This window comes from Aplidium turbinatum, chromosome 3 (genome assembly GCF_918807975.1).
Source record: "Aplidium turbinatum chromosome 3, kaAplTurb1.1, whole genome shotgun sequence".
In the NCBI taxonomy this organism is placed as follows: Eukaryota; Metazoa; Chordata; class Ascidiacea; order Aplousobranchia; family Polyclinidae; genus Aplidium; species Aplidium turbinatum.
This window is the reverse complement of record NC_137474.1, coordinates 36,204,310-36,230,067: the sequence shown is the minus strand read 5'-3', so window position 1 is coordinate 36,230,067 and position 25,758 is coordinate 36,204,310. Positions and strand designations below refer to the sequence as shown.

The 25,758-nt window shown below is 36.8% G+C and overlaps 1 protein-coding gene across 1 annotated transcript; it reads right to left on the bottom strand.

Moving 5' to 3' along the window:
- Positions 1-7,052: 7,052 nt before the first annotated feature.
- Positions 7,053-17,997, bottom strand: LOC145766761 (uncharacterized). The gene is made up of 8 exons (XM_082578466.1): positions 17,838-17,997; positions 17,085-17,245; positions 15,280-15,287; positions 14,630-14,738; positions 13,867-14,131; positions 11,064-11,212; positions 10,271-10,424; positions 7,053-8,375 (listed from the first exon to the last, which is right to left on the bottom strand). The coding sequence occupies exons 1-8, from the start codon at positions 17,995-17,997 to the stop codon at positions 8,122-8,124; spliced, it is 1,260 nt and encodes a 419-aa protein (XP_082434592.1). The 3' UTR covers positions 7,053-8,121.
- Positions 17,998-25,758: the final 7,761 nt, after the last annotated feature.

Sequence of the window (25,758 nt, the reverse complement as noted above, 5' to 3'; positions counted from 1 at the left end):
TTTCCGCGCTTAAATTTGTTGAGTGATAGGTTGGGTGTGCTGAATTAGGTAGAAAGTTCAGTTGTAGCACGCGGCTCCGCAACGAGATATGTTCGAAAATGCGGCAAATTTTTTAACCAAGTAGTCGAGCTATCAAAGTTAGAGTTGAAATTTAAGTGTTTTCATCAAAGAATTTTCATCAAATACAGTTATTTCTCTCCAAAACCTCTACAGCTTGTTTTACCTTAAAAGGAGGATCATCAGAAGACCTTATATCTTAGGAATTTTCTTTTTTTTTGACTTATTTAGAACCACATTTTGGGGCAAAACGAAATATTGCTGGTGAGGCAAAGAGAGACGCCGTTCCGATGTGCCCCGCATAAGATTTTATTTTGATTAAAGCAAGTTTCGTTCAATGACATATACGCGGATCAAAATAAGCCATTCTATGCTAATTGTTTCAATAAAATTGACCCGATAGCCATTTTTTCTTAATTTTGGATTGTGCTGTTCTTGTAGATTGTGTCATCGATGCATTGTAGAAAGAAAACATGATTAGATGTTATTGGCTTAACACTGCAGATGTAAAACTCTCAGAAAATGAATTACAAGGTGCTGTGCAAGGCATAAAAGATTAAACAATCCCATTTTAGCGAGAAACCGAATTTCATCGCATACCCAAGAACAGACGTTCCGCTTTGCCTTAAATGGTGGGGCAAATCGAAACAATCGTTTTATTTTGAAATTGTTCTCTAAAATTAGTCATGTAGAAACAAAAAGATGACATGGTATGTGAAGATATTAAACTTCGAGTGTAATGATTGTCAGTTTAAACAATGTTCGAATCATGCATATTGTGAAAGTTATACGAGAATTAGGAAAATTGTTGCGCTTTAACCTACTTTCCCCTATAGTTGATAGAGAAAAGGCACCCCGAAAGAAAGAAACTGGCTGTCTACTTTTTCGTGATGGACCAGATCTACAGTATTGTACAATGCAAATCTTGGCATATATTCCATGTTCACTTACAAAATGTGTGACAAGCAGTTTGTCTTTCGTAGGAATGCTTTCATGATAAACCAGAGAATGTTTTGACAAGCCAGATTCTTGGAGTTACAAGTGGGCCAATCGTAAAATAAGATCAAATAGGTCAAGTTTGGATTGATTTAACATCTGCAAACGATCAATCAATGTAATAACGACCCAAGTTTTCTAGCTGGATGATTGAAACATCCTCTACATGGGCTATGCTATTTCCAGCTTGGAATAAACAAATTGCTGCGTGTGCAATGATGCAGCCTACACGATTATCTTGATATGTGATCTAACTTTCTTCTGTGACTACACGCACTGCGAGATACACATGCGGAAGAAGGCCCTTACACGATAAAAAGAAAACAGAACATATTTACAGAACCTCAAGACAGAACTGCCTCTCAACTAAAGTTGAAACAAAAATTTTGTAGAAAACTGTTTTGCCAGCGATCGTAAGTAGGCTACAGTTTCAGCAAATGTTGAAAGTAAAAGGCTGTTGTTAAGTTCTGGTTCAGCCATCTAAATTAACTGTTGAGACTACAATTTTGACGGAAACATATAATACAGTACAGCACCTTGTGCAAAATCAAACTACACATAGGCTACTGCAAACTATAACAACAATAGGCTAAGTTTGGCACAGATATCGATTCTAGCCAATGTATGGTAACATGTTAGATTATCCGCAAACAAAAGCTCATAATAATGTTATAATTTTACTTAATGTCGCTCTACAACAACTGACGACTTTTACGGATGGGGCTAATTTTATATCAAGTTTGCGATGTCATCACATTATTACTCAATTTATTCTCACTGAGTTACGCATGAAAGAACACAATCGGTACCGTTTCTAAAGTCTTCGGTTTGACCCTAACTGGAATTGATCTATCTGCCAGCACCACATCCAAAGGCGAAACCACTCGGCCACTGAGCTGGTAACAAAAGCTCATTGTTTGTTTGTTTATCTTTATCTTGCATTGCGGGAAAGTGGACTTGCGCGCTATGCATCGGTGTACGCCTTCCGACATACACCTGACCCACGCTGCAGCCGACGGCAATGTCTGTTTCCGGTTGTCTACTCTACTTATGACTTAAATTTGGTACTACCCATTACTCGAAATCGATCACTGGGTAGAGGCAATTATCGTAAAGTTTCTTGCCTAGAGAAACAACAGCAAGTGCGGGTGGCTGGAGTATTATACTCAGGGCCTACGAGAGGGGGGTACGGAGGGTACGGCGTACCCTTGAGAGCCCAGACCTGTGATTGTTGGGGGCCCGGAATTGTGATTTTATAGTTTACGCGCAAAAATATTTGGTTAAAACCATCCTAAACGACTAAATTCAAGCATAAAAGTTGTTATTATTTAGTCCTGGGGGGGGGGGGGGGCCGTAATGTAGCAAAAGGGCCCGGAAAGGTAACTAAGTGCATTGTGCGCAAATTAGGGGCCCAAAGTGGTGATTTAATGCTTTACGTTGAAAATGTTCTGTTAAAAGCACCCTAAGTTAAATCATAAAAGTTAGTTATTCTCCTGTCCGGGGGGGGGGGGGGGGGGCATAGCGTAGCAAAAGCAAGGTTGAGATTGCCTAACCCGCCAGATTTTTTTTTTAAAAGCCTGGGTGTTTTTGGGTTTTTTCAAAAACTATTTGAAAAAGGAGCTGGAGCGGAGCCAAAGTAAAAAAAAGTGGCTTCATTCACCTCTGCTAAGCATGTGGTGAATGCAAAAGTTAATGAAGAAAGGTTATTGGTCAGATGATTAATTTGATTATGTTTTGACCTGATGTTGTGTTTGAGCATTGGTAGAGAGCTTGACTTGTTGTACGAGATACATATGACACTCAGCAACGTTAACGGAATTAACATTATTTATTAAACACAAAAAAAAACAATAAAAAACTACTAAACCCAACGTTTTCGACACCACATAGTGTCCTCATTTGGAATAATTATAGGCTACATCTAAGATAAATAAATAAGTTTGAAAATTTTACATTAAAGCTGTACAAGCGACACCTTTCAACAGCACCATCAACAACTGGCAAACACAAATTGTGTGTGACAATTCACATGATATGCACAACACAAACCACTAATTAAAAACGCAAAGCAAGATGGTAAGTTTGTGTAAACTAAAGCTGATCAAAAATTATTTAAGATCAACAACAGGTGAAGAGCGTTTAGTCAATCTGGCAAGGCTCAGCATAGAATCAAAGTTAGCCAGACAAGTTAACTCTGATAAAGTTATTAAAGTTTTTGCAGAAAAAAAGGCAAGAAAAATCTGCTTTGCTGAATAAATGAACTCAGCGATGTACAAAATACTGCTTTTGGTATATAGTTGACATGCAAGCATTGGCTAAGAGCAGTGGCGCCGGCAGGGGGGGGGCAGGCGGGGCAGCTGCCCCCCCAATGTTTTGGGCATTATCTTTTTTTTTTTTTTTTATTAATACATATTAATATTATTTTTTTAATATTTGGATCCCAACCTCAAGTAAGTCAACTCAAGTTGCAAGGGGGGGGGGGGGGGGGAGGGGGGAGGTAAAAGCTCTCTCTTAAAAGAAAGTATGGAAAACCTTGATGACTAAATTGTACAGTAGATAAAAAGATTTTCTACAGAAGCAAAGATATAGACTTTTTAAAGTTTTAACTAACGTCACATTGATGTAGAAAAATAACAACCTGTTAAATTTTTGATACATCACACTCCCATGACTTCTTCCGCGCGCATTTTAGCATTGGTTGCTTGCAGTGATTCTTTCACTTAAACAAAACGTTTTGTTTCAGCAGTTTTGAGTTGTTCGATTCTTAAGTTGTAAAGGAGACTCAATTTCTCCAATATTTATCATTTATGTTTCTTCTTTAATCTCAGCAGAGTATAAAACTTGTAAAAGTTTTTCATCCATACGACGTCATGAATGAAATTATATCTCAAATCGGCGTAATGACGTAACATCATCTAAACATTTTACCGAATAATAAATTAACAAATTCGATCGTCAAAAGTGGTTTGGTGGTGGTAAATATTACGTAATGAAAAAAATGTGATAAGGTTGGAAGACATTACGTCATGTATTTTCAATACAAATATGAAGTTTAAAATTTATTCTTTTGTTCATAGTCGTAATTCACCTTCAAAGCGGTACTACAAAGAACAATTATCGATAAGGGGGGCATCAAGAATATGTCGACATAACTTTTAAGGTTTACGTCAGCTCCGTAGATCAGTAAAATATAAGGTTCTCATTATCGTGATTGTAAGCCGCGGTTTTTCTCTAATAAATAGATTCCCGGGAAGCTAAACATTTTTTCCAGCCCTGGTCGAAAACAAGAGAAATTAAATAATATACCATTGTCTTGCACCAGTGGCGTAGCCAAGGGAGGGGGTTCGGGGGTTTCAACCCTTCAAATTGAATTTACGGATGTTAATACATTGTTTACAAGAAAAGTTTTAGCCTATGATGTAATTTGTCGTCAAACTGTGCAAGGATGCAAGCCATCTGCAACTGCTGAGATCGCTTGTTCGATCTAGATTAACATCTAAACAGCTATTCGTTATACAAAACTTGAATATATCAGAAATAACCTAAAGTAACTTCATTGTCTCAAAGCTTTTTGTTTGACACTCATCAAGATGTATGATCTCTATGACGTTACGTTTTCTAAACTTTGGGTTGACTTCAGAGCATAAAAGTTAGTGACTTACCGGAATAAGATCGTTTTTTGAATCAACCAAAGAGAAAATTGATAAATAAAAAAACTGTAATAATCTCGCAAAAAAAAAGCAATCAATCTATGTCTCTAAAACAAAGTTTGCCTAATTTTAAACCAAACTGTATTAAAAGAGCGAGTTTTGCCAATACCAAACATTCAAATATCTCAGTCTTGAATTAGCAACAAGAAAACATAGAGACTTAGCTTTATTTCCGAAAAATGCCGAAGATCCTTTTGCTATGCCACTGGACAGCACCATTTTACAGAAATATTCATACCCACAATTTTGTTGAAAATGCTCTCAGAATGCACCAAACGGAAAGTAATTTTTCAAAAATTTCTGGGGGAGGCCCCCCAGACCCCCCGCCGCTAAGTGTCGCCTTCGGCGAACACGCCATCGGGCTTCGCCCGCCGGCTGTCAACACCCCCCCTTTCAAAATTTTGGACTATGCTACTGTCTTGCACTGTCAATATTTTGCCCCCCCAATGTTGAAGGTCTGGCGGCGCCACTGGCTAAGAGTTAAAAAAGACCCTGACAAAGTTTATTTTGGCCAAGTTATAAAAGCTTTTGAAAGAAAAGTCCAGACAAGCTGTTATGCTAACTAGTAACTAAATACCGATCATGAAGTTATTGTAGTACAAGTATTACAGTGTATTTAGTTTTGATTGTGGGGTAACTTGCAATCATACCATACTACAGCTACTAATTTGATGCTCTTGAGCCTGTTGAAGCGTGAACTTTTGAAAGTACTTGAGCTTTTTTGCTTTTGGACGGTCATTTTCAATCTCAGCAAAATTTTGTGCATGTTCAAGTTAAATGACGGACTGATTGTTTAATAACTATATATAAATAGTGAATTTTTTATGTTTAGCAGAATTTGGATATAATGGACTATTCATGGGCAGCATTTTTTGTCCTTTCCTGTATCAGAAATCTGACATCTGTTACATCCAAATGCCTTGGAGAAAAAAACTGACCAGAGTGTTGGTCCATTACATCAGAGTTCTACAGTAATACCACATTATACTGTTATGTAGTTGTTAAACTGTACAAATTATCCTCTTTGTACAATAGTAGCCTACTGGCTGTATGTGGTCCACGTCTTTTAGGTGCAGACAATTAGGCGCCGGTCAAATAGGCGCGCACACTGTGGTGTCGGGATATTTAGGTGCAGAGCGTCGTGGCGCCCGGTCATTTATGTTCTGCAACGTCAAACTCTGGTAAGAAGATGCTATGTTTTAATGGAGTGAAACTATGGAATCAAATACCAAAAGAAATACAGGAAAAGTGTTATAATGCTTTTAAATTTAAATATAAATGTACAATGAAGACACCACATATAAATGTACATATAAAATTACAATTTAAATATAAATGTACAATAAAGAATTTGTACAATGATCACTCCTGAAACATATCATCTGCTTATTTCTCTGCACAGTTTTTTTTTTATGTTGCCCTGTGTTACTCCACTGTTAATGTATTATGTAAAGTGCTGGTATTGTGCTTTATGTGTTAATATTCTTAATTTTGGGTCTTTTGTTTAAATGTTTGGGTGGCAGCTGACTTTGGTGACCTTTTGGTCTTTCGCTGCCATCCTTGTTGTGTGAATTATTTGTGTTTATTGTGTTTTTGTATATTTTTGTTCTTTTCTTTTTCGCCAACAAAACAAAAATAAACTGAACTGTCATTATTCAGATGCATAAGAATAGAATTTAATTTAGAATAGGCCAATCCCATTCTCTGTTCCTATAAACTTGTATTTTATGATGCTCAGTTTTTTCTTATCTGGCAGCAGGGCAGGGTAGGCCTATATCATATGAGGTAAGTGACATATTTATCTTTCATATTCAATATTATTGTACATAGCCTATTAAAATTAAGTAATAGTTTTATTGCAGCCTGATACTATTATATCGCACAGATGTCTAATTCTGCAGTAAAATGTTGTATGGTGTGCAATACGCGGTACGCCTTTAGAAGCAAACATCACGCGCTTTGCCCAAGACGAAGGGGGCCCGGAGTGAGAGGGGGGCCCGGAATGACTCTTCGTACCCTTGATGAAAACTTCTCTCAGAGGCCCTGATTATACTATACTTTACTGGAGTATTATACTATACTATACTCATACTAGGCCTAAACAGGATCGTAGCGAAAGGGTGCTCATAAAAGGGTCTAATGAGGACTCAGGACTCAGTTATCAACGAAAATGTCCTGTAGGCCGTTTAAAGCAATCTGCAAATACAAATTTCTTTGTTTTATAGACGGCAATGATAATGAATAAAAAGAAACTGTAGAAATGAATAGTACAGTAGCGTTCTGGCAAAAATTTGCACATTTTGATTTGATTACTCCCGTTTGTACATGACTGACTGCGGGCCTGCTGCACGACGATGCAAAGTCTTATTAATCTTATCAACAATATAACAACAGTGTGTGAATATTATCCCAAGCTTTGGCAATATATTTGCTCGGTTGAAGATGCTATTACTATAGCAAAATCGATTCTTAATAAATTACACTAAGAGGTTAGATTGTTGTGCAAATGCCAGCATTTGATGAATGCAAAATAGCAGTACCATCTTTGCTCGGTTCAACACAGTTTCTCCACAGGGTTTAACGGTTGACAAAGTATGTTTAACAATACGGTTTCAACAATGTTACATATTCAGTACAGTTATGGTACTGCAACAACGTAATATCGACGTTTCTTATTCGTTGAACTGTGATTGGCTGAATTTTAAGCTTTGTAGGCCTACGTTATTAAAATCAAACCAAATTTATAACATGATGCCCAGCTTTGAAAATACAGAAAAATGTTATTTCCTTGGTCATTCACTTGAGCTTTGATTCTAAATGTACATTGTACAATGCGATCACGTGCGCTGTGCTACGTTCACATCATCATCATCATTACGTTCCTTCCTGGTATTGAGGGTTGGATACAATGTCACACCATGTCGTAAATTCACATCGTAAATTACAGTAGCACTGCCATCTCCTTGTTGCTTTTATGAAGCTAGAACGTTAGTTTACATATGCTCCTCACACATTGCATTCACATTGCTTCCCTTCATGGCATCAGTGATGAGCTTTTTACCACCCTACCTTCTTTTGGTGATAATAAAGGAGTTATTCCTTTTGAAAAGTTTGTTGATGATGCCTCTTTACGTCACTAGTGAGCTATTCATTGGCAGCTGGGTATTGAATGGAGGCTATCCAACTTTTAAACTTTGAAACACCTCTTTCAAAGTTTAGAATTTCTTCATAATCCTTTAAAGTTTTACCCATTTTACGTCTAAGCAACCACTTCCTAAACAGAAACAAACATGACTAGGAGGACAAGGTTTCGCTTATTGTTATGATTCTTTTACATTGACAACTTTTGCAAAATAAATTAAATAAGGTTTCCTTTTTCATCCTTATGTTGGTATAGTTCTTGCTTTATTTGAGCTTTCAGCTTTCTGATTTCTTGGGCTTTGAAGTTTTGCCTTCCCCCAAGTATACGTGACACCTCGCTACGTAGCCGACTCAATATGGCCGTGTATATGATAGGATTTACCGCACTACAAAAATATGTAGACAGTTCGATAATTTCCACAACCGTCGCCGAAGTCTCTCTTCCAAAGTAGATTCTTTCGTAAGGTGAACCTGCAATTTTATTAGTTGAAGTTACTCCCATAAAACAGCTTGCAATATTGCGGTACGAGTAGCCTGCAGATACGCATCAAGGTTGAACTCAGGATTGGTTGAACGTTTACCGGGTCTGATTTAATCAAAGCAATAAACTTCAAAACAAACAAACCAAAAATTTCCTACAAACACCTTCTTTGGCTTTTTGTTCATTTCATTTCGAAATAGATCTGAATTTCAAAAATGTATTTTTATACATTTCGACATAAAAAATCCCTTGTTTCAGTTTTTTGAAGCTTCATTTGAAATTCAGTTTCTCAATGAAACAATTCTTTAGGCTACATTTGATTGAATAAAGTTCGATTAGAACCCATTTATAGTAGCCATGTTGCTGATTGTACTTTTTTATTTTGTGTCCAGAATTTTAGAAAATTACAAACCAAGCACTGCATTTGTGTCAATCCACCTAGCAACAAAATCAGCCCTACTTTACATCGCATGCTTAAAACTTCTACAGACGTTAAATCAATGTAACAAACAGCTGATTTGTCGACCTGGTGGGCTGATAGCTAGGGCATTTAAAATCGTATAGAACAGAAGACTTTGATTTTGAAGGAATAATAAAAAAAATCCATTAAGTGAAAAGATATGTTAATCGATATCTACCCTAGTCAATAAAAGTTTCAAAGCTTCATAAATCGGTAGGCACTTTAACAAGCAGATTCCTAATAAACCACGAACCAATCAGAAGCTACGCTGTTCATGACGTCATCAAGGTTGCGTTTAGGAAGAATAAAGGAAAAACGCAAATTATAGCTAAATTAAATCAAACCTTTGCCATTGGCTTGGCTCATTGGGTTAGGGCGGTGGTAGTCATTCATTGACGTGGGTTTGATTCCCACCTCTGTTATAGCTCTTTTTTCTTCTGTAATTACCAGATAAAGTTCAAAGTAATAATAATCAATTCTCTGGCTGAATGCTGGAATGGTTAACAATTGGACAGACAACATCTAATTGGTTCGTGGTTGGATTGGACAGAAGTCCATGGTTGGATATCTGCATTCTGCATGTTAAAGTGCCTTAATTCCTCATAAATCACGTTAATCTGTTGGGTTTTTTAAACTAGTTCCTAAGTGCTGAGTTCACATGTAAATTTTGGAGAAAAAAGAATTGTCAAAAGATAAACTATAAGTTGTGATTGTTTAAAAAATTATCTGACAGCGTTATTTAAGTTGATTTTGATGAAGTACAGTAGATGTTAGTTTAAATCCTTATAACAATAATCAAGTTTTATTTTGCATACGTTGTGAGAGCACCCATCACAAAAGCAACACTACAGATAACAGAAAGAGGGGTCACATAGTCTTCGAGTCAGCTGCTCCCCTTATTTTAGAATGCCACTGCCGAGACACAACCGCGTGCTTTGTAGCCGTGTCGAACCAAAGCTTCTTCGAACGTAGCGCAGACGTTCTCACAACTCCGCCATGCAATCGACTACAATAATTTTTTCTTGATATCATTCAGAAAACAAGGTTTTGATGATTCTAAGTGACGTTGTGCTGAAAGGGTTGAAAGCTATATCTCGTGGATGATTGAGCCATCTGGTCCTGGAAACCCTTCTGTGTGTGTTAGAATTGACTGGCTCTAAGTCTAAGCCAACGTCGAGCCTATTATTGTGACTTGCAAGGTAAGTGGTTCTTCTCCACGCAGCATTTGCTTTTGTCGAAAATTTGCTGCATTCAAGTGCTGTGGCAGTCATGGTAGGCTAATAATCTTATGGTATGGTCTGGATCAGCAATGGGCATGACAGAAAAATCAAATTCGAGGGCATGGCGTAGAAGGCGAGCATACTTCAACGTAGGTTATCGCAACATGCTGCATATACGTCACAGCTTTCAACATTCATGACTCACCTGTTTCAGTTATAAAGGTGAAAACAACAAAAGGAATAGTTGATATTGTCAAACTGGTGGTTATGATGAACGCGAAAAATGACGAAGAATCCCGAGTGATTCCGAAGCTGTGATGAAGCTTGAGATTGTTTTGACCTTCCACCACAGTAACATTCTGAAAAACGAAGCAAAAATTTGCTGCAGCTCTTGGACAAAGATCTGATTGTAATATTGCATTAACATCACATGAGGTCGAAAAAAAACTTCATAAAAACACAATAAAGAAAGAAGAAAACGTTAACGTCAGTCGTCAATTTAAAACAACAAACAATTTAAATTTTGCAATTGATTGAGTTTCGCTTTCAGCAACATGATCGTTGCTTACTTCACAATGTAAATTTTAGCGACCTCTTTTACGAGCATCAGGCTAAAACAGGTCGCTAAAATCTACATTGCGAAATTTAAATTTTATACAACATATGGTGAAAGTATTTTTTTTTTTCTTTTTGTTCTGAACCGATCGCGGATCAAGGAGGAAACAATTGGAGCAATGCCTCCCTATAAAACACAAAAAAGTAACTTTATTCAAGGTGTATTAGTAAGGTCGCATTCATGTAGAATTGTGGACCTACATACCATTGTGTTTTATTGAAATCACCCTCCCCTTAAGACTAATTGCTCGATCCGCCCCTGTTTTGAATATGAACTTTTGTTGTAGATAAAGCAGCCTACGCCAGAATTGCACAACCGGCAAAATTCTTACTGAAGTAGCCTAACATCTTTCCAAACACCATTAAACGCAAAACAATCTTACCTTTCTGACTTCAGTTTTGATGCAAACTGTTAAAACGTTGCAAATCAGCATGATACCCCAAATGAAAGTGATAAACGAGTTCAAAACGACCAAGTACGACCTACGAATCGGGGTTCTCAAAATAGAACAGTCATATACTGCAGGGTCATCTATAAGTGTAAATAGAAATGAAGTTACATCATAAGCAGCCTATTATTGTTTTTCAATGTGTTTTTGTGATGAAAAGTAGCCTATATGTCATTTTGCTGTTAAAGTTAGTTTTTTATCTATTTCAGCTCTCTTGACAAAGTCAGTCGTTCTGGCTGACAAAACGTAGGAAATATACTGCTTATCATTTTCAAAATCTTTTAGTAGCTTAGCCTACAGTCACCAGAAGAACGCAAGAAAATACTGTGTAATCAAATGCCTGGTGAACAATTTCACTATGTATGTGATGAATTTAAAGGTAGTTTTTTTATAAAAAAAAGCCTAAAAATAGAAGAAGAGTCTGAAATTAATTCAATGCCCGTTGAGAGAAAAAAAAGCTGTAGGACAATTAAAGTCACGTAGTTTTTACCCTAAACATTAACACCACTAAGCCAAAGCCCGATGTTTCATCTATCTCGAAAGAAACTACTTCCTCGCTACATTTTATTGCACTATTGATGCAGTCAGGACCATTCGATTTGCATAAATGTTGTAGCAACTGACCAACAAGACAAGGATTTGCTATTGGAAAAGACCTTTTTTTGGATAAGAACAATTTTTTGTCGTATCCAGATTTACGTCGGTGGTTGAAAATTTTAGATTAAGTGGACGGGAAGGCAAGGAAGTCAATCTTCGTTTCCACCTTCAGCCATGCCTTTAAGTGTCCTGCCGAAGACACAGCCGCATGCTCTTGAGCGGTGTCGAACCGGCGCCCTTTTAAGTGTCCTTTCAGGGTTCTCACTACCTGGCAATGCGGCCGACAATAAGAACCATAACACGATATTAGCAATAATGTTCGAGATCAAAATTCGCCAAGTTTTACAAATAATGAGGAGCAATCCGATGTGGTTGATGACATTTTGTCAGCTGCATAGCCGAATGGTGGAAGCTCCAATATGACGTTCGAAAGGGCTCGGCCTCGACACCGCTCAAACTCACGCGGCTGTGTCTTTGGCAGGACACTTAAAGGCATGCCTGAAGGTGGACACGAAGATTGCTTCCCTTGCCTTTCCGTCCACTTAATCTAAATCTTCAACCACCGGGTGTAAGTCTGGATACGACAAATTATTATTTTTTTGTTATTTTTGATTCTTCACGAGGCTCTTCTTGCCTTGCTACCACATATTTGCAACTTTGGATGTCAACTAATATTACTCTTGTTCACTCTTTCTAATAGCGGCTGACGACCCTGCCAGACAACAAACCTAGTTTTTTTTTTTTTTCACGTCTGCAGACGTTGAATCAATTTAAAACAAGCCTGGTTTGCTGATAGTGCTGTTTTAGTTCAGTTGCATTAAACTGATGTTGTTGTCGCAGTTTTGTTCACTTGGGTCTTTGCACGAAGCAATGACTTCGTTGTGCTTTTTTTCAAATGCTCTGTCGACGATATGATCAGTCGAAGGTCAAGACATTTATAGCCATCGAAACCAATGCAATTGATAACAAATGGAAAATAAATAGTCTAGCTTGGGAATGAAAGAGAAATTCAAAAAATCGATCATGATTTATTTAGTCGTCTCACTACTCAAAATCTTACTTTTTGTTTATTAATTATTGAAAATTTGTTGCAGATTTTCGTCCATATCGAAACAGGCCACTACGTCAATACTGTATACACTTTCAACATGAATTTCAGAGAAAAACTAACAATCCGTTTCTTGCGTGCACTGACTAGTCTAGTGGCATCACAGAAAGTTACTGAAAAGTGCCACAGAAGTATAATAAAAGCTACGACAAGCCAGTCTACGAGCACTAATTTTGCTAGTTACTTGTTTTTATTGTTAGAGTTTTCACGAACGTTTACATTGTTTTACTACAAACATGCAAACCTAACATTTTATTTAGATACCGTATACAAAAAATAAATACATGGTACAAAAATTTTCTGAGCAGCACTGTAAGCCTACTCTCGTCAGAAAATAAATAACGCAATTCTATCTGTGAGAAAAGTGACGGTTAGATATTACATCTACGTGATCTTACTAAACTGCAAGCAATTACTCTGAATTGAACAATTTAGCTCAACCCTAGCCCTTTGCTTGCGGCTAGTTCTTTTGTTGTACATTCTGTAATCAAATATTGTTTTGCAATTTTTCTTAGCCTATCTACTTCACTTGATGCCATTTTTTCAGTCTTAATGTACTAAAATTCCATTTCTAAGCGTTATTTGTTTTGAAATGAACAAAATAAAGTAAATTCGATTGTATCACTTTGTGTTAGAATTTAAATGTATGTTTTTATTTTTAGTGGCAAAATTGCACTAAGTTATGTCGGTGAAGGCTAAAAATAATTCTTAAAGATCGATATTTGTGTAGAGACAATAACATTAGGCTAATCCTATTTTCTTTTTGCAATGATTAGAAGTTGGGTATAAGTCTAAGACTCACTACACAGTGAAAGGTAGCATCTCTTACATTATCTGTCGAAAATCCTTTATCAGTAATCAGATATAAATGCTTCATGACATTCTTGCATCCTTAGTTTCAGTCCAAGCTTAGCCCTACTTGCATTTGTACAATTCAAAAATAAAACATAGGTCACTTAACATTCAGCAAGCATGCACAGAAAAAGTCTTGAGAACAAACATAGTTAAATAACTTCTATCATATACTCTGACCTCTATACAAAACTCTTTCATCTTTCACCTTTACAAAATATCCTTCTTTTGAAACTGTTTCGTTAAAGCATTGGCACACGTCGATGTGGCAATGATATGCTAAGGGTAAGATGATAAAAGCGACAGTAATTGACCACATCAACCCAATTATTGCAATGGATATACGGGGACTTCTAACCCAAGAAATCCAAGTGAGGCAAAACTGGTTTTGTGGCTGGATTGCGGCTGCCCGTGCCAAAGCACGAGTTGATGTAATTCGCAAGACCTTGAACAACAAGAAAAAAAACGTTCTTTAATAATTTGTAATCAAAAATTAAGATCCTTTTTATTTTATTAGTTTACCCGTTAACATGGCTACAAAGCTGCATAGGCCAGTAAATCTTGATTTTGGAATTCAGGTGCTTATGCCTTTTTACATAGCCAAGAATACAAGCAAACATTGCCCAACCTTTTTTTCGAGTTTTTGTGCTCATAGTCACATTCAATCAACATCACAGTTTACAATTTTCAATAATAGATATAGGCTCCACCAAAACTACACTGTCTGACTTAGCAAATGAGTTAAAGACCATTCAGCTGAGGAACTGGTGCTGTTGCCAGGAAGTGAGATAGCTTAACTGTAAAAGTAGACTTGTTACATCTCCTTAAAAGTACCAATTTTGTTTGCACAAAACATGTTGAAGGAAATTATGGCTTTTACATTTAGCTTACCAGGGGCCAGTTAGCCCCCTGGCCCCTTGCTCTAAAACTATTGCTTACAAACCAGGTTCAGTAGAGCCGAGCTGGCGAGTGCTGCAAATGTCAATCCGTGAAGAACTCCAGTTATGAAATTTCGAAGAACTTCTTGAAAGTTTTCGTTGTTGATATTATCTCTGCAAAATAGCAACATGTAGATAGTTGGTAGTTTGCATATTTATCAAACAAGATGGAGCGTCGGACGAGCAATAGTCTATGTTCATTCTGTATAATATTTATTTTCAACGAAAGCTCTGTATTCATGTTTAGAAATAGCAAATCTTTGGCGACCGATCCAAGCGGTTAGTCGGCATCTGAGAAACTTTGGCTCGATTAGAACTTGGACAGGGGAATAGCTTTTGCACTGCTTCGCACTTCCATGTCTTTGCACTTCCATGTCAACGTATCGTGCCAGTATCTATAAAAAAGGTTACTAAATAAAACTTCACTAAATCTTGTGCTTCATTGGTTTTGTCATTTACCATTGTCGGTGGGCCCGATCAACTGACTTTGGGACTGATTTGGCAGTGGAGTGTAGTTAGGTGACCCCCCTGACTTAAATTGAAGCCACCCAGTCATTAACTCATATCAGTGTTTTAAATTGATATGACGTCAGCAGATGTTAAATCAATGAACAAAAAAGAAAGATTCGCAGAGTGGTGAGACACAAACTTAGACACGCCATGCTTGATGGCGTAATTTGCAAAAAAAACAAAAGTATGTGCATGAGCGATAGCAAGCTACTTTTATAGAGCACTTTGATTAACGTTGAAAAAATGAAAAGCCAAAACAGCTGTCCACAAATTTGCTGTTTTCACAGTCGACGGCGGATATTCTAAAGGATAGACAAAAGGCAATTGCAAGCCAATACAGTTAATCTAAGTGAAAATATTAGCCTCCAAGGAAGACTGCTTTTCGAGTCAAAAATGGCGAACATCTAGTGCAACAATGTGTACCTCAATCAAATAGAATCAGAAATTTGAGATATTTGCAATTCTTACCCTTCAAAACAATTGGACAACATCACAACAGTTTGCGATTGATATTAACAAACTATTAGGCTGCTATAGTGTGTAAGCTATAAAATCGCCAACCCAACCCGAATATTAATTCAAAAAACTAATGCCAAGAAACTGCGTTCATTTCTAAATCATAAGATTTGTTTTTATGTTTTTAGAAGTTTAAAACACTTTGTAGCTCATACTTTAAAGCGGATTTTTCAGGCACCAGCATTTCACTGTTTCATTTACAATAAAAGGACAAAAATGCTTGTATTCTTTTACATAAGTTGATTTAAAAAAAATTCTTCCTAATTTAGTTAAGATCGTCGTCTTGCTACATCGAGATAATGTAATCGGTTGCCATCTCATCGATACCTCTATTAATTTGGTCGTCATTTCATCGACTGCATTCATAATTTATAAGAATCCTGTGAGAAAAAATCATTCACTTCTATGCTTCATTCAAATATTCTCGAATCTTATGATTAATTCAATAACTAAGGTAAGCAATAACTAAGGTAAACAATCAAGAGACCGTGATTGCAGATTCTTATGTTTATTGAAAATACGCCAAATCTTGTTTTTTTTTATGAAAATTAGAATCAAACATGATTTTGGGACATACAAGTATGTAGACTAGAGCTTAAGCCATGGATGTGAAACTTTTTGCTTTCTCTAGCAGCATCATTGGCACTTTGAAAGCTGGTGCAATTGTCGGTAAATTGTTTGTTTTGGTGTATCAACCATTTAAATTTGTCAGTTGAATACATCAAAGTCTACTGTTTACCCAAACCCATGCCTATTATTTATTTACTCCTAGTCTTTTCTTTCGTGTCAATCAACGCTATCGAGAACTCTTCTTTCAGCAACTTTAAAACCAGCCTTTTTTGTTCTAGTCTATCTAGGTTTAGATCATGGGAACGAGAAGACAAGAAAGTTATCAATAGTGTCCACCTTGAAACTTGTGTTTAAATCCGGCCAAAACATAGCTGCTTGCTCGGTATAGATGTCAAACCAAAGTTCTTTTGAGCTTCATACAAACGCTTCACCATTTGCAACAATGGATGGTTGATTTATCAACGTTTTATGGGAATTCGCTTGCAGCTTTGTCAAATGGTATGATGTTGGTATGAATTCTTTGTTTTTTACAGTTTTGGTGGATTAGATCAACTAAGGCTTACAGCGTTTTGTAGCAACCCACAAATTGAGTTTGACTCAGGTTTGACTATACAAAATCTACTTTGACAGATTCATAAAACAGTGGAAGCAAACACCATGCAATGTAACTTGTACCGTACGAGCCTTGGTGACGTAACTTATTGCCAACCTTTATAGCAGGCCAAAGCTATTAGTGACGTAGTGACGCAATCAGCCTTAGTGACATAACTTATTGCCAACCTTTATAGTAGGCCAAAGCTATTTTCTTACCAAGTTATCAAATCGATGTAAATTGGAAAACGTTGTGACAAAAACTCACGTAACGGTTTGGGATGACCTGATGATCCAGAACAAAGAATGAAAAAGGAGTATGATTCCGCTAAGAAGATCTGCAGACACGAGAGAAAGGACATACCTGTACAAGTTGTGCTGTCTCATCAATGCTTTCCAGTTTTGCAAAATTGCCATTAAAACAACAATATTTTCTGAAATAAAACAAGCTCCGATCAACTTTTGAGCAAATTAATTTCAGGCAAACCTACATCGATTCATGTAGAATCTTTTCAACTATGGACTGTCTCGTAGTTAGGAGGTTTATTTATTTATTTTTTTATATTATTTGAACTCACAGAGTAACAGGCAATCGTTTAGCTCGGTATTTGACCAATAATTGTGTCGCAGTGAACCACACTTCAAGTTGTTTTAAATCAAAATAATTTACCAAAATTTATCTAGTATTAATGGAACTGTCTGTGTTGTAGGCTACAGTATTATCCATTTTAGTACGGTAACCTATTCAAATAATGTATTGTTGTATAGCGCTGAAGGCGATTTTTTGCAGATATGCTTTGCTTTCAATACTTTACAGCATAGCCTTAGATCAGAAGTATAGAAGCGAAACTGATTACAAGATTTTAATGTTAAATAACTTTTACTTGTTACATAAACCCCTCAATTTTAGACAGGCGTACTGCATAATCACAAGTCTTATTATGCCTTCTATCACTTAAACTAGGGTACCTATTATTAGCCGATCTCAAATAAGCAATTGACATAGACTACTGTCAAGACACGAACCTGCAATTATCAAAAGAGAAAAGAATGCTTTGATAACAACTATCCATGATGGAGGATCCGAGTATTTTGCACAAAACTCTCCGTCGGATTTCCCACAGTCGTACGCCGTTCCGGTCAAGTTCATATTTGGACTCAAATCCACTATATGCTGTGATGACATTTTTTCGAGCAACAAATTTTCTGTTGACAAATGCAGCACGCAGAAATTGATTCTTCCTTCAATACGCTGCTAAAATTGTGGCCTTTGAAAAATGCACTTCTATTCGGCAAATGATAACATGTTTTACAGTAGGCTTGTTGTTGTTTACCCTGACGTGATCTAAATTCATAATTTAACCGCGTCGGAAATTATTGTATTTATAACCATAGCCAAGAGTTTTTCAAACTTAGTAAACAATAAGGTCAATTGCTGTTGTAAGTTGATCATGGGAATCCTCATCCTCGGACTGGGAGAGCTTCTTTGAAAGTTTTATTGACGCAGGCCCGGTCACCGAGTTTGACCGAGTGAAGTTTCCGATTGTTGAAGTGTTGTTGTCTGCGAATTATTCAATTCAGTTAGTGGCGCTGAATGGAGGGTAGTCTTTAAAGTGCGTTGCACAAGCGCACAGCCCGAGAGTTGAACTAGCGCTGTTTGATCTTGCAATTTCTTCGTTCGGAAAGTCGGACGCTCAACCAACTTCTTCTTGCGTTTGAGGACGCTGCAGGTCACATTGTTATATCCAGGCACAGCATCCAATGGATAATGTGTTCATCAAGCAGGGTGAGTTCCTCTCATTGGACGCCGGAATCGAGGGTTTATCCTTTTACCGTTTCGGGTGTCCCGTGAGTTGCGGTGTCTGGTTGTTGCCATTTACTTCACAAACGTGACTCATCACGAGGAGGTTGGCAATATCAGCCATTTGAGCTATCGAGGCTATAACAATACCGCAGCATATGGACCAGGCCTACACTCAGGCCCGGATTTAGGGGGCACAGGGTGCAGGTGCCCCGGGTCCCCGACTTTTGAAGGCCCCCCCTATGTGGAAAAACTGTGATTTTGTGTTATTTTTTTTCCTTTTAGCCTTTAAAGTTTCTGCAAAATGCTGTGCAGTATTGGACTGATGCTACTGTAGACGTAGAGATGATTTTTCGCGCCGTAGGCGCGAAAAATTCTTTTGCACGGGGGCCCCCCGATCTAAAAGTGCCCCGGGCCCCCATCAGCTAAATCCGGCCCTGCCTACATTTACCTCGCTCAGTTTTGTGATATATTATGAGATTAAAATAAAATAAATTGAAAAGATGCCTAATATGACAACAGTCTAAAAATCGCTAATATGCTTTGCCTCCGTATAACCTACATTGTAAGGTAAATATTCGATGTAGCAATAGACTACAGAACAAAACCTGTTGTTTTTCTGAATAACGTTCTAATAATGTAAAAGATTGACAAATACATTGGTAGAATACTATTTCAAACACAGCTTTGAAAGTCTTAATTGTAAATGCAACACAAAATATGAATAAATCATGCGTAGGCTTTGACAGTGAATCGGCAGCAGTCATAATCCCAGTGAGTGCTTGATTGCTATCTTTGATGAAATCATATTTGTAACCTTAGACCACCCATGGCCACCTGGAGATGCGGCCTGATTTGTCACATTTTGCAGATTTTGATTACAGCTACTGCTAGTGTTAGACTGACATTTTCGGAGATGTTTTTACTTTTTGCTGTCTCTTAATGATATAAAAGCTTTTTGTTGCCTTGGGGAAGCAGTAGAAAATGAGAAAAAGTGAGTTAAAAAACGCTCAATCAGACTGTTATTGAAAAATTAACAGTCTGACTAAAATCTTCGAAATCAAATTGTCTTTGCTTTTCAACATCTGAGGATGTTAAAACCTATTGTGTCATCTGAGGAAAACAGTAAAGAAAGCGTAAAAGTATAATTTTTAGAAAAATTCATTTAAGCATTCGCCCAAAGTTGGCAAAATCTGAAAATTTCTGCAAAATGTGACAAATCAGGCCGTATCTTTAGGTAGCCATGGACCACCCTTGTAAAAGTAACCCGCCTAGGCACAGGTCTCGCTCCCCTTAGTAGTGCGTGCACCCCTGGTTAATAACTCCTGCTCTAAATCAAAGGGAAATTCATTCAAGCTACTGTACGCTAGAGCATTTCAATCATAGGCTATTTATCTGTTACATGAAAGTGGCACTATTCCTATGACATGAGTGCATGCGATTGGCTGCTGTCATTTTTCTGATAAAGATTTATTCAGATATTTTTGTAAACTTGTGTAAATGTGTAACTGGCCTATACATTTTACATATTTAGTATCACCTTGAAACAGTGGTTCTCAACCTGTAAACGCGTACCACTGGCGGTACGCGAAGGCTTTCTAAGTGGTAGCCTATCGGCCTACGCGAGAATGCTTTGGTTTTCTCAGGGTTTTCTTCTTACAAAAGTATAAAAAAAATAAAGAAAACCATAGTCTCCATAGCCCATATGACGATTTTATTATTAAATGCTGTTAAAATGCGACGACCTGCAACTGATGCTACCTGACCTTGACAAGCATGCAGCCGATTAACTAAAATCATATCCAAATTAAATCGGAGATATTCCATTGAGGATAAGAACGTAAGAAAAATTTAAAACCCCGTTTAATTTCAAAGAACCATATTAAATTATTGATTTCAAGGAATGTACGACCTTTTTACATTAAGCAACAGCACAGTAGCTTATAGCTATTACTGCACTGTCTTGATATCAGTGGCAGGTGACAAGTGATTGCCAATAAAATAACGCCTGATACTTTTTAATCATGTCATTCGCAATCCTATAGATATTTGAATAACTTTAATAGATTAAACTCTGTGCCGTGGATCGTTTTTCTTTCAGAGGCTTTGACGTTTGAAAGCCAAGTCTTAGTCTGCGAGTAACCGCTCTTGAAATTTATCTACCAACAAATCGATGGCAACACTCTTCAAGAGCCAAAAATATGCAGAATCAGGGCCGTTGAGAGGATATTTTAGGCCCGGTACCAATGAGATTCCCAGGCCCCCAATCCAGACACTTTTTAGAAAAAGTTATTATCAAAAAAATACCCGGTGGCTTCTTCAAACTTTCGGATTCTTGGAAAGGTCAAGAGCTACTTAAATCATGCCGTGACCGGGTTCAAACGTACCTCTTGGACCCTTTCTGTCAGTGCTACTGCATAGAATGGTTGATTTTGACAGACGATATATTTTTTTTACACTAGGCTACTGTTTAAATGTAAGATTGCCGAGTAAATTTAACTGGCATTAATCATGTTACTTTTTTGATTCAAAAATTCGTAGCTTTGTTGACTTTGTGCCCATTGCAATAGGCTAAGTTGTAAATGCCGTGTACACTCACTGTACAGTGTGTAGAAACAGTGACCATGGATGTAGGCCTACACTGAACCAGAATTATAAAAACATTTTTCTAAATAACTTTGTTTTTAGCAATGCTGATTAACCTAACAACTTCATTGGCTTGCAAACACGTCTTTAAAAGATCCTAAACATAACTAAATTGAATAACAGTGATCGACAATTTTGAGATATCTTGTTACAAATAAAGTTTTGTTGTGTTTCTGTGAAGCACTTTTGGCGAATAGGTTGTTTGTGTTTACCAAGCACAGTGTAATATTATGTGTTATGTAGATATTATGTAGGCTACGGCCACACAGTTTGAGCTTACGGCTTCTCATACTGTTATTCTCAATATTCCCATAGATTTCATTTATGTCTTGACTGCTTAAATGGGCCAAACATTCATGAATTTCAATGCCTGCCAAGCTATTGGTCTTCTTTTCAATTTTTCGTTCCCATACAGCCTATTTTTCGATCATATCTTAATAAAAACACGCCTTTCCTATCTTCAATAGACTCCAGACGAAAAAAATAAATAAAGGAAAGATAAGCCTAACTAATAACTATGCAAAAAAACATAAGCGTATTAATCAATATAACATTAATTAATAATCAATTTAAAAGAAAAATCCAGCATAATTTGGGGTTTCCATTCCCAAAACCCCACAATTGCGTACACCTTTCACGATACCATAATGGGGTTGAAAATTAGATAAAATGAAAAGCTTCCATATGCTTCTTTTTATGTTTTTTCAGCTTGTATAAAACTGAAAACGAAAAACATTGTAAAAGACCTAAAGTACGCTCTTCCATTCCTACATATTGAGAGAGGAAAGAAGAGGTAGCCTATGCTCTGTCATAACTGCAGTTAGGTACAAAAACAAAACTATATTAAACAAAAATTAGCTTTTTTTAGCCTGTTTGATTAACAAAGGTTGTAGGCTGCGTTTTTATTGCAGCAAGCATGACAATGACATACAGTGATAGGTTTGTGTCATAAAAAACGTAACCAATTAGCCCTTATGGCCGCATTTTGACCTAAACAACTCAAGATTTAATCAAAAATAGATAATAACGCAAAATATATAACCTATAGGCTAGTAGGCCACTGCACAAATCTTAAACTCCTGTAGCCTCTCATCTGTGATAAATTTCTGAGTATGCTATGCAATCCAATGTAACTGAATAATTTAGCAAGGCACAAATAGGAAGATATTAAAGACCGCAAAATTTGTGAAAAGGAAGACTGGCAGATCATCTAGTTATAAAGCTTAGGCTACATGACTGTGACCTTCTACTGTAAATCATTGTCCCATTTTCCAAACATTTCCGCTTGCTAAACTTGTTTGATTCAAATCACATACTTTAGCAAGCTAGGTTACTTAACTTTTTGAAGTTCTTCGCACAAATGCTTTACTGATTGATGTTCCCAACAAGTAAATCCGCTCTTTAAAATGATGATTCAACGTATGCAGACGTTGCATTAATGAAAAATAGACTAATTTACTGGCAGTGTTGTAAAGCCATCTTTGTAATCATACTTTCTGAAATGAAAATGACATTTCAATTTGCTGAATCAGATTACTCTACTGATTAATCGAAAAAACATTTGCAAGAAAAATACTGTATAGCACCGACAACAGACTTTGTGACAAAGCAAAGGGCCAAAAGCCAATTAGCCTACTCATTTCTGATAATGCATTTTGACAATAATCATAATCACAAAAATTTTAACTGCAAATAAAAAATTTTTTAATTTTTTTAATATATTGTCATTTTATTTTGTTACCAATCTATGGAACAGAATATAAAACGTCTACACTCTACAGCAGTGGTTCCCAACCAGGGTGCCGCGGCACCCTGGGGTGCCAATTTCCATGCTCAAGGGTGCCGCGAGATAATTGAGATATTGCAATACTGCGGCCCATAATCTGCGGTATGCCTTTATTTTCTCGCCCAGGAAAAACAGCGTGAAAGATAGTTTGACTCGTTGCTGTTCTTTCCATAAAAACCGTTTGAAACTCATCATTATTGCCAGGATTCATGATTTTATTTTGCGAAGAAATCAAGAAATTCATTTTTATTGGACTCTCATATTGTTCTGAATCTTAAAGAAGAAGAAGAAGAAGAATTAAGCTTAATTGACATTCGTAACAATGGAAATTTTAAGCTTATGCATAAGCAGATGCCTCTCGACGAGTTCTGGATAAAAATTCAAAATGAATATCCTTGCGTTGAAAAGAAAGCTATTATAAGCTTTTGCTTGCTGCAGTTTTCCACGTCATACCTATGTGAAAGTGGATTTTCCGTATTAACAAACATAAAAACTAAAAAACGAGAACGGCTGCTTATAGTCGAGGAAGAAATGCGGGTGGCTTTATCGAATGTGCCCCCAGATATTAAGGGACTTTGTGCAAGAAGTCAAGCCCAAATTTCACACTGACTTTTAAATAAATACATTTATTTATGCACACTATAGGCTACTGTACAACTCATTCTGTGTCATTTCATACAGTTATTTGAAATACAGATACCTCATAAAATTGACCCACTTTTGCCAGGGTGCCGCAAACTATTTATCTCTTTGATAGGGTGCCGCAAGGTCAAAAAGGTTGGGAACCACTGCTCTACAGTCTACACCATTCAATATTTCAACATACCTAGGAGCTGGAATACTGACAATTAGCATAGGCTACTCCTAGCCAGGGCCGGATTTAGCCTAAGCGCTGCCCTAGGCAGATACGAAAAGTGCCGCCCCCAAAAAACGTTTTTTCGATGGTGCGCTACGATATATATTTTCAATTCCTTACAGAAAAGTTATTTGCACTGTTTATTTGAATACATCAATGAATGTCATTGTATAATAAACTAATTGTTAAAATCGCTTCCGGGGGGATTTTTCTCTTGCAGACAAATCAATAATTTCTTCAAAGTCTGTAGAAACAAGTAAAGATGAGTTAATCCTCAAAAACGTGAGAACATTCATGAGATCATTCATTGTTTACATACATGTAGGCTACTTTAAGCATCAAGGCAAGTACACAAAATAGCCTGCAACTTTTCCATCACCCTAACATTGACTAAAAACATTTTTTCTAGATAGGCTCCTTTAAATTTACTAACAGTGAAACAAACCGAACAAAGATTAATAAAAATTGCATAGACAAACCTTAGTCCTCCGTACCAAGCGAGACAGATAAATAAAATAAAAGAAGCAGCACATATTGTTGAAAACCAATCAAGCGTGAAGTACTCTAGAGGCGATGACTTGCCATACATGACTTGCCGCACTGTTTATAAACGTGTGTGATGTGATAACATATTCATTGATTCCTATATATCTGTTGTGAATTATTATATTCACGTGTCACAGTATTATCAATGTAATATCTTCGTATATTTTGCCGCCCCCAATAATTTGCCGCCCTAGGCAACTGCCTACTCTGCCTACTGCTAAATCCGGCCCTGCTCCTAGCTAGGTTTAAAACAAGGGTCTCAAACGAGCATGGGGCCCGTGAAGAGTTTTGGTGCGGTCCGCGATGCATTTTTAAACTTTGAAATAATTAACAATCACAGTAGAAATTTTTTCTGTAGATTTAGGAAGATAAAATGCACTCTAAAATTGTTAAAAAAATGAAATACCCATTAAACTTCAAACGATTTTTTAGCATTGCTGTCTCACCATTTTACTGCGAGAAACTCGTATTGTTACATCACAATCACATTGCCTATTCACTTATTGTGTCGTTATCTCAATTCGCAATAGTAACCTTGGTATTTGCTGAAGTCAGTTCTTTTATTACCGTAGTTTTTCCTCGCTTTTGAAAGTTGATTGCAAGATTTTTACTGTCTAGTCTAGAATGTGTCGTTTCGTTGGCTTTCATTTTTGTACTTTTTTTTCTCGTTTTTTTTTTTGTCTGTTTTCTCTCTAACTTCACAAATACCGGAATCTTCCAGTAATCTTGAATGGCCAGATGTAGCCTCCACTTATGCTTGAATGCTTTGATATAAAATTAAATGCGTTACTTTGCTCAGAGTTTTGCAATCTGTCAGTGACATAGCTAAAAAGAAAATTTAAAGGGGGAGAGCAAAAGCAACTGTTTGGGTGGCAAAGATAGCCTACTTCTATTTGAAATAAAGAGTTTATTTAAAAATATAACTACTGAATGCAGCCAAACATTTATGAAATGTTATTCACATGCAACGTAATGTCATTAAAACGTTGCAATGGTATTAAAAACCTTTTTTTGGAGCAAAATAAAATACTAGGGTGGGAGGCGTTTGCTCTCTCAAGCTCCCGAGTAGCAACGCCCTTGAATATTTTTGTGGCTGACCCTGAGATACGTTTCATGTTGAAAAAAGCAGTAACAACGAAAATCAGATAAATTAAATTATGTTGTATGGAAACAATAAACTTAGTTGTAGTTTAACCTTTTTCTTTTAGTATAATTTCTGAATCTGTGTTATGACGTGTAAATCGCTAACTCCTAGTCTACAACTAAGCTATGCATAGACGGAATTAAGCTACCCTGCACTAAAAACAACAAA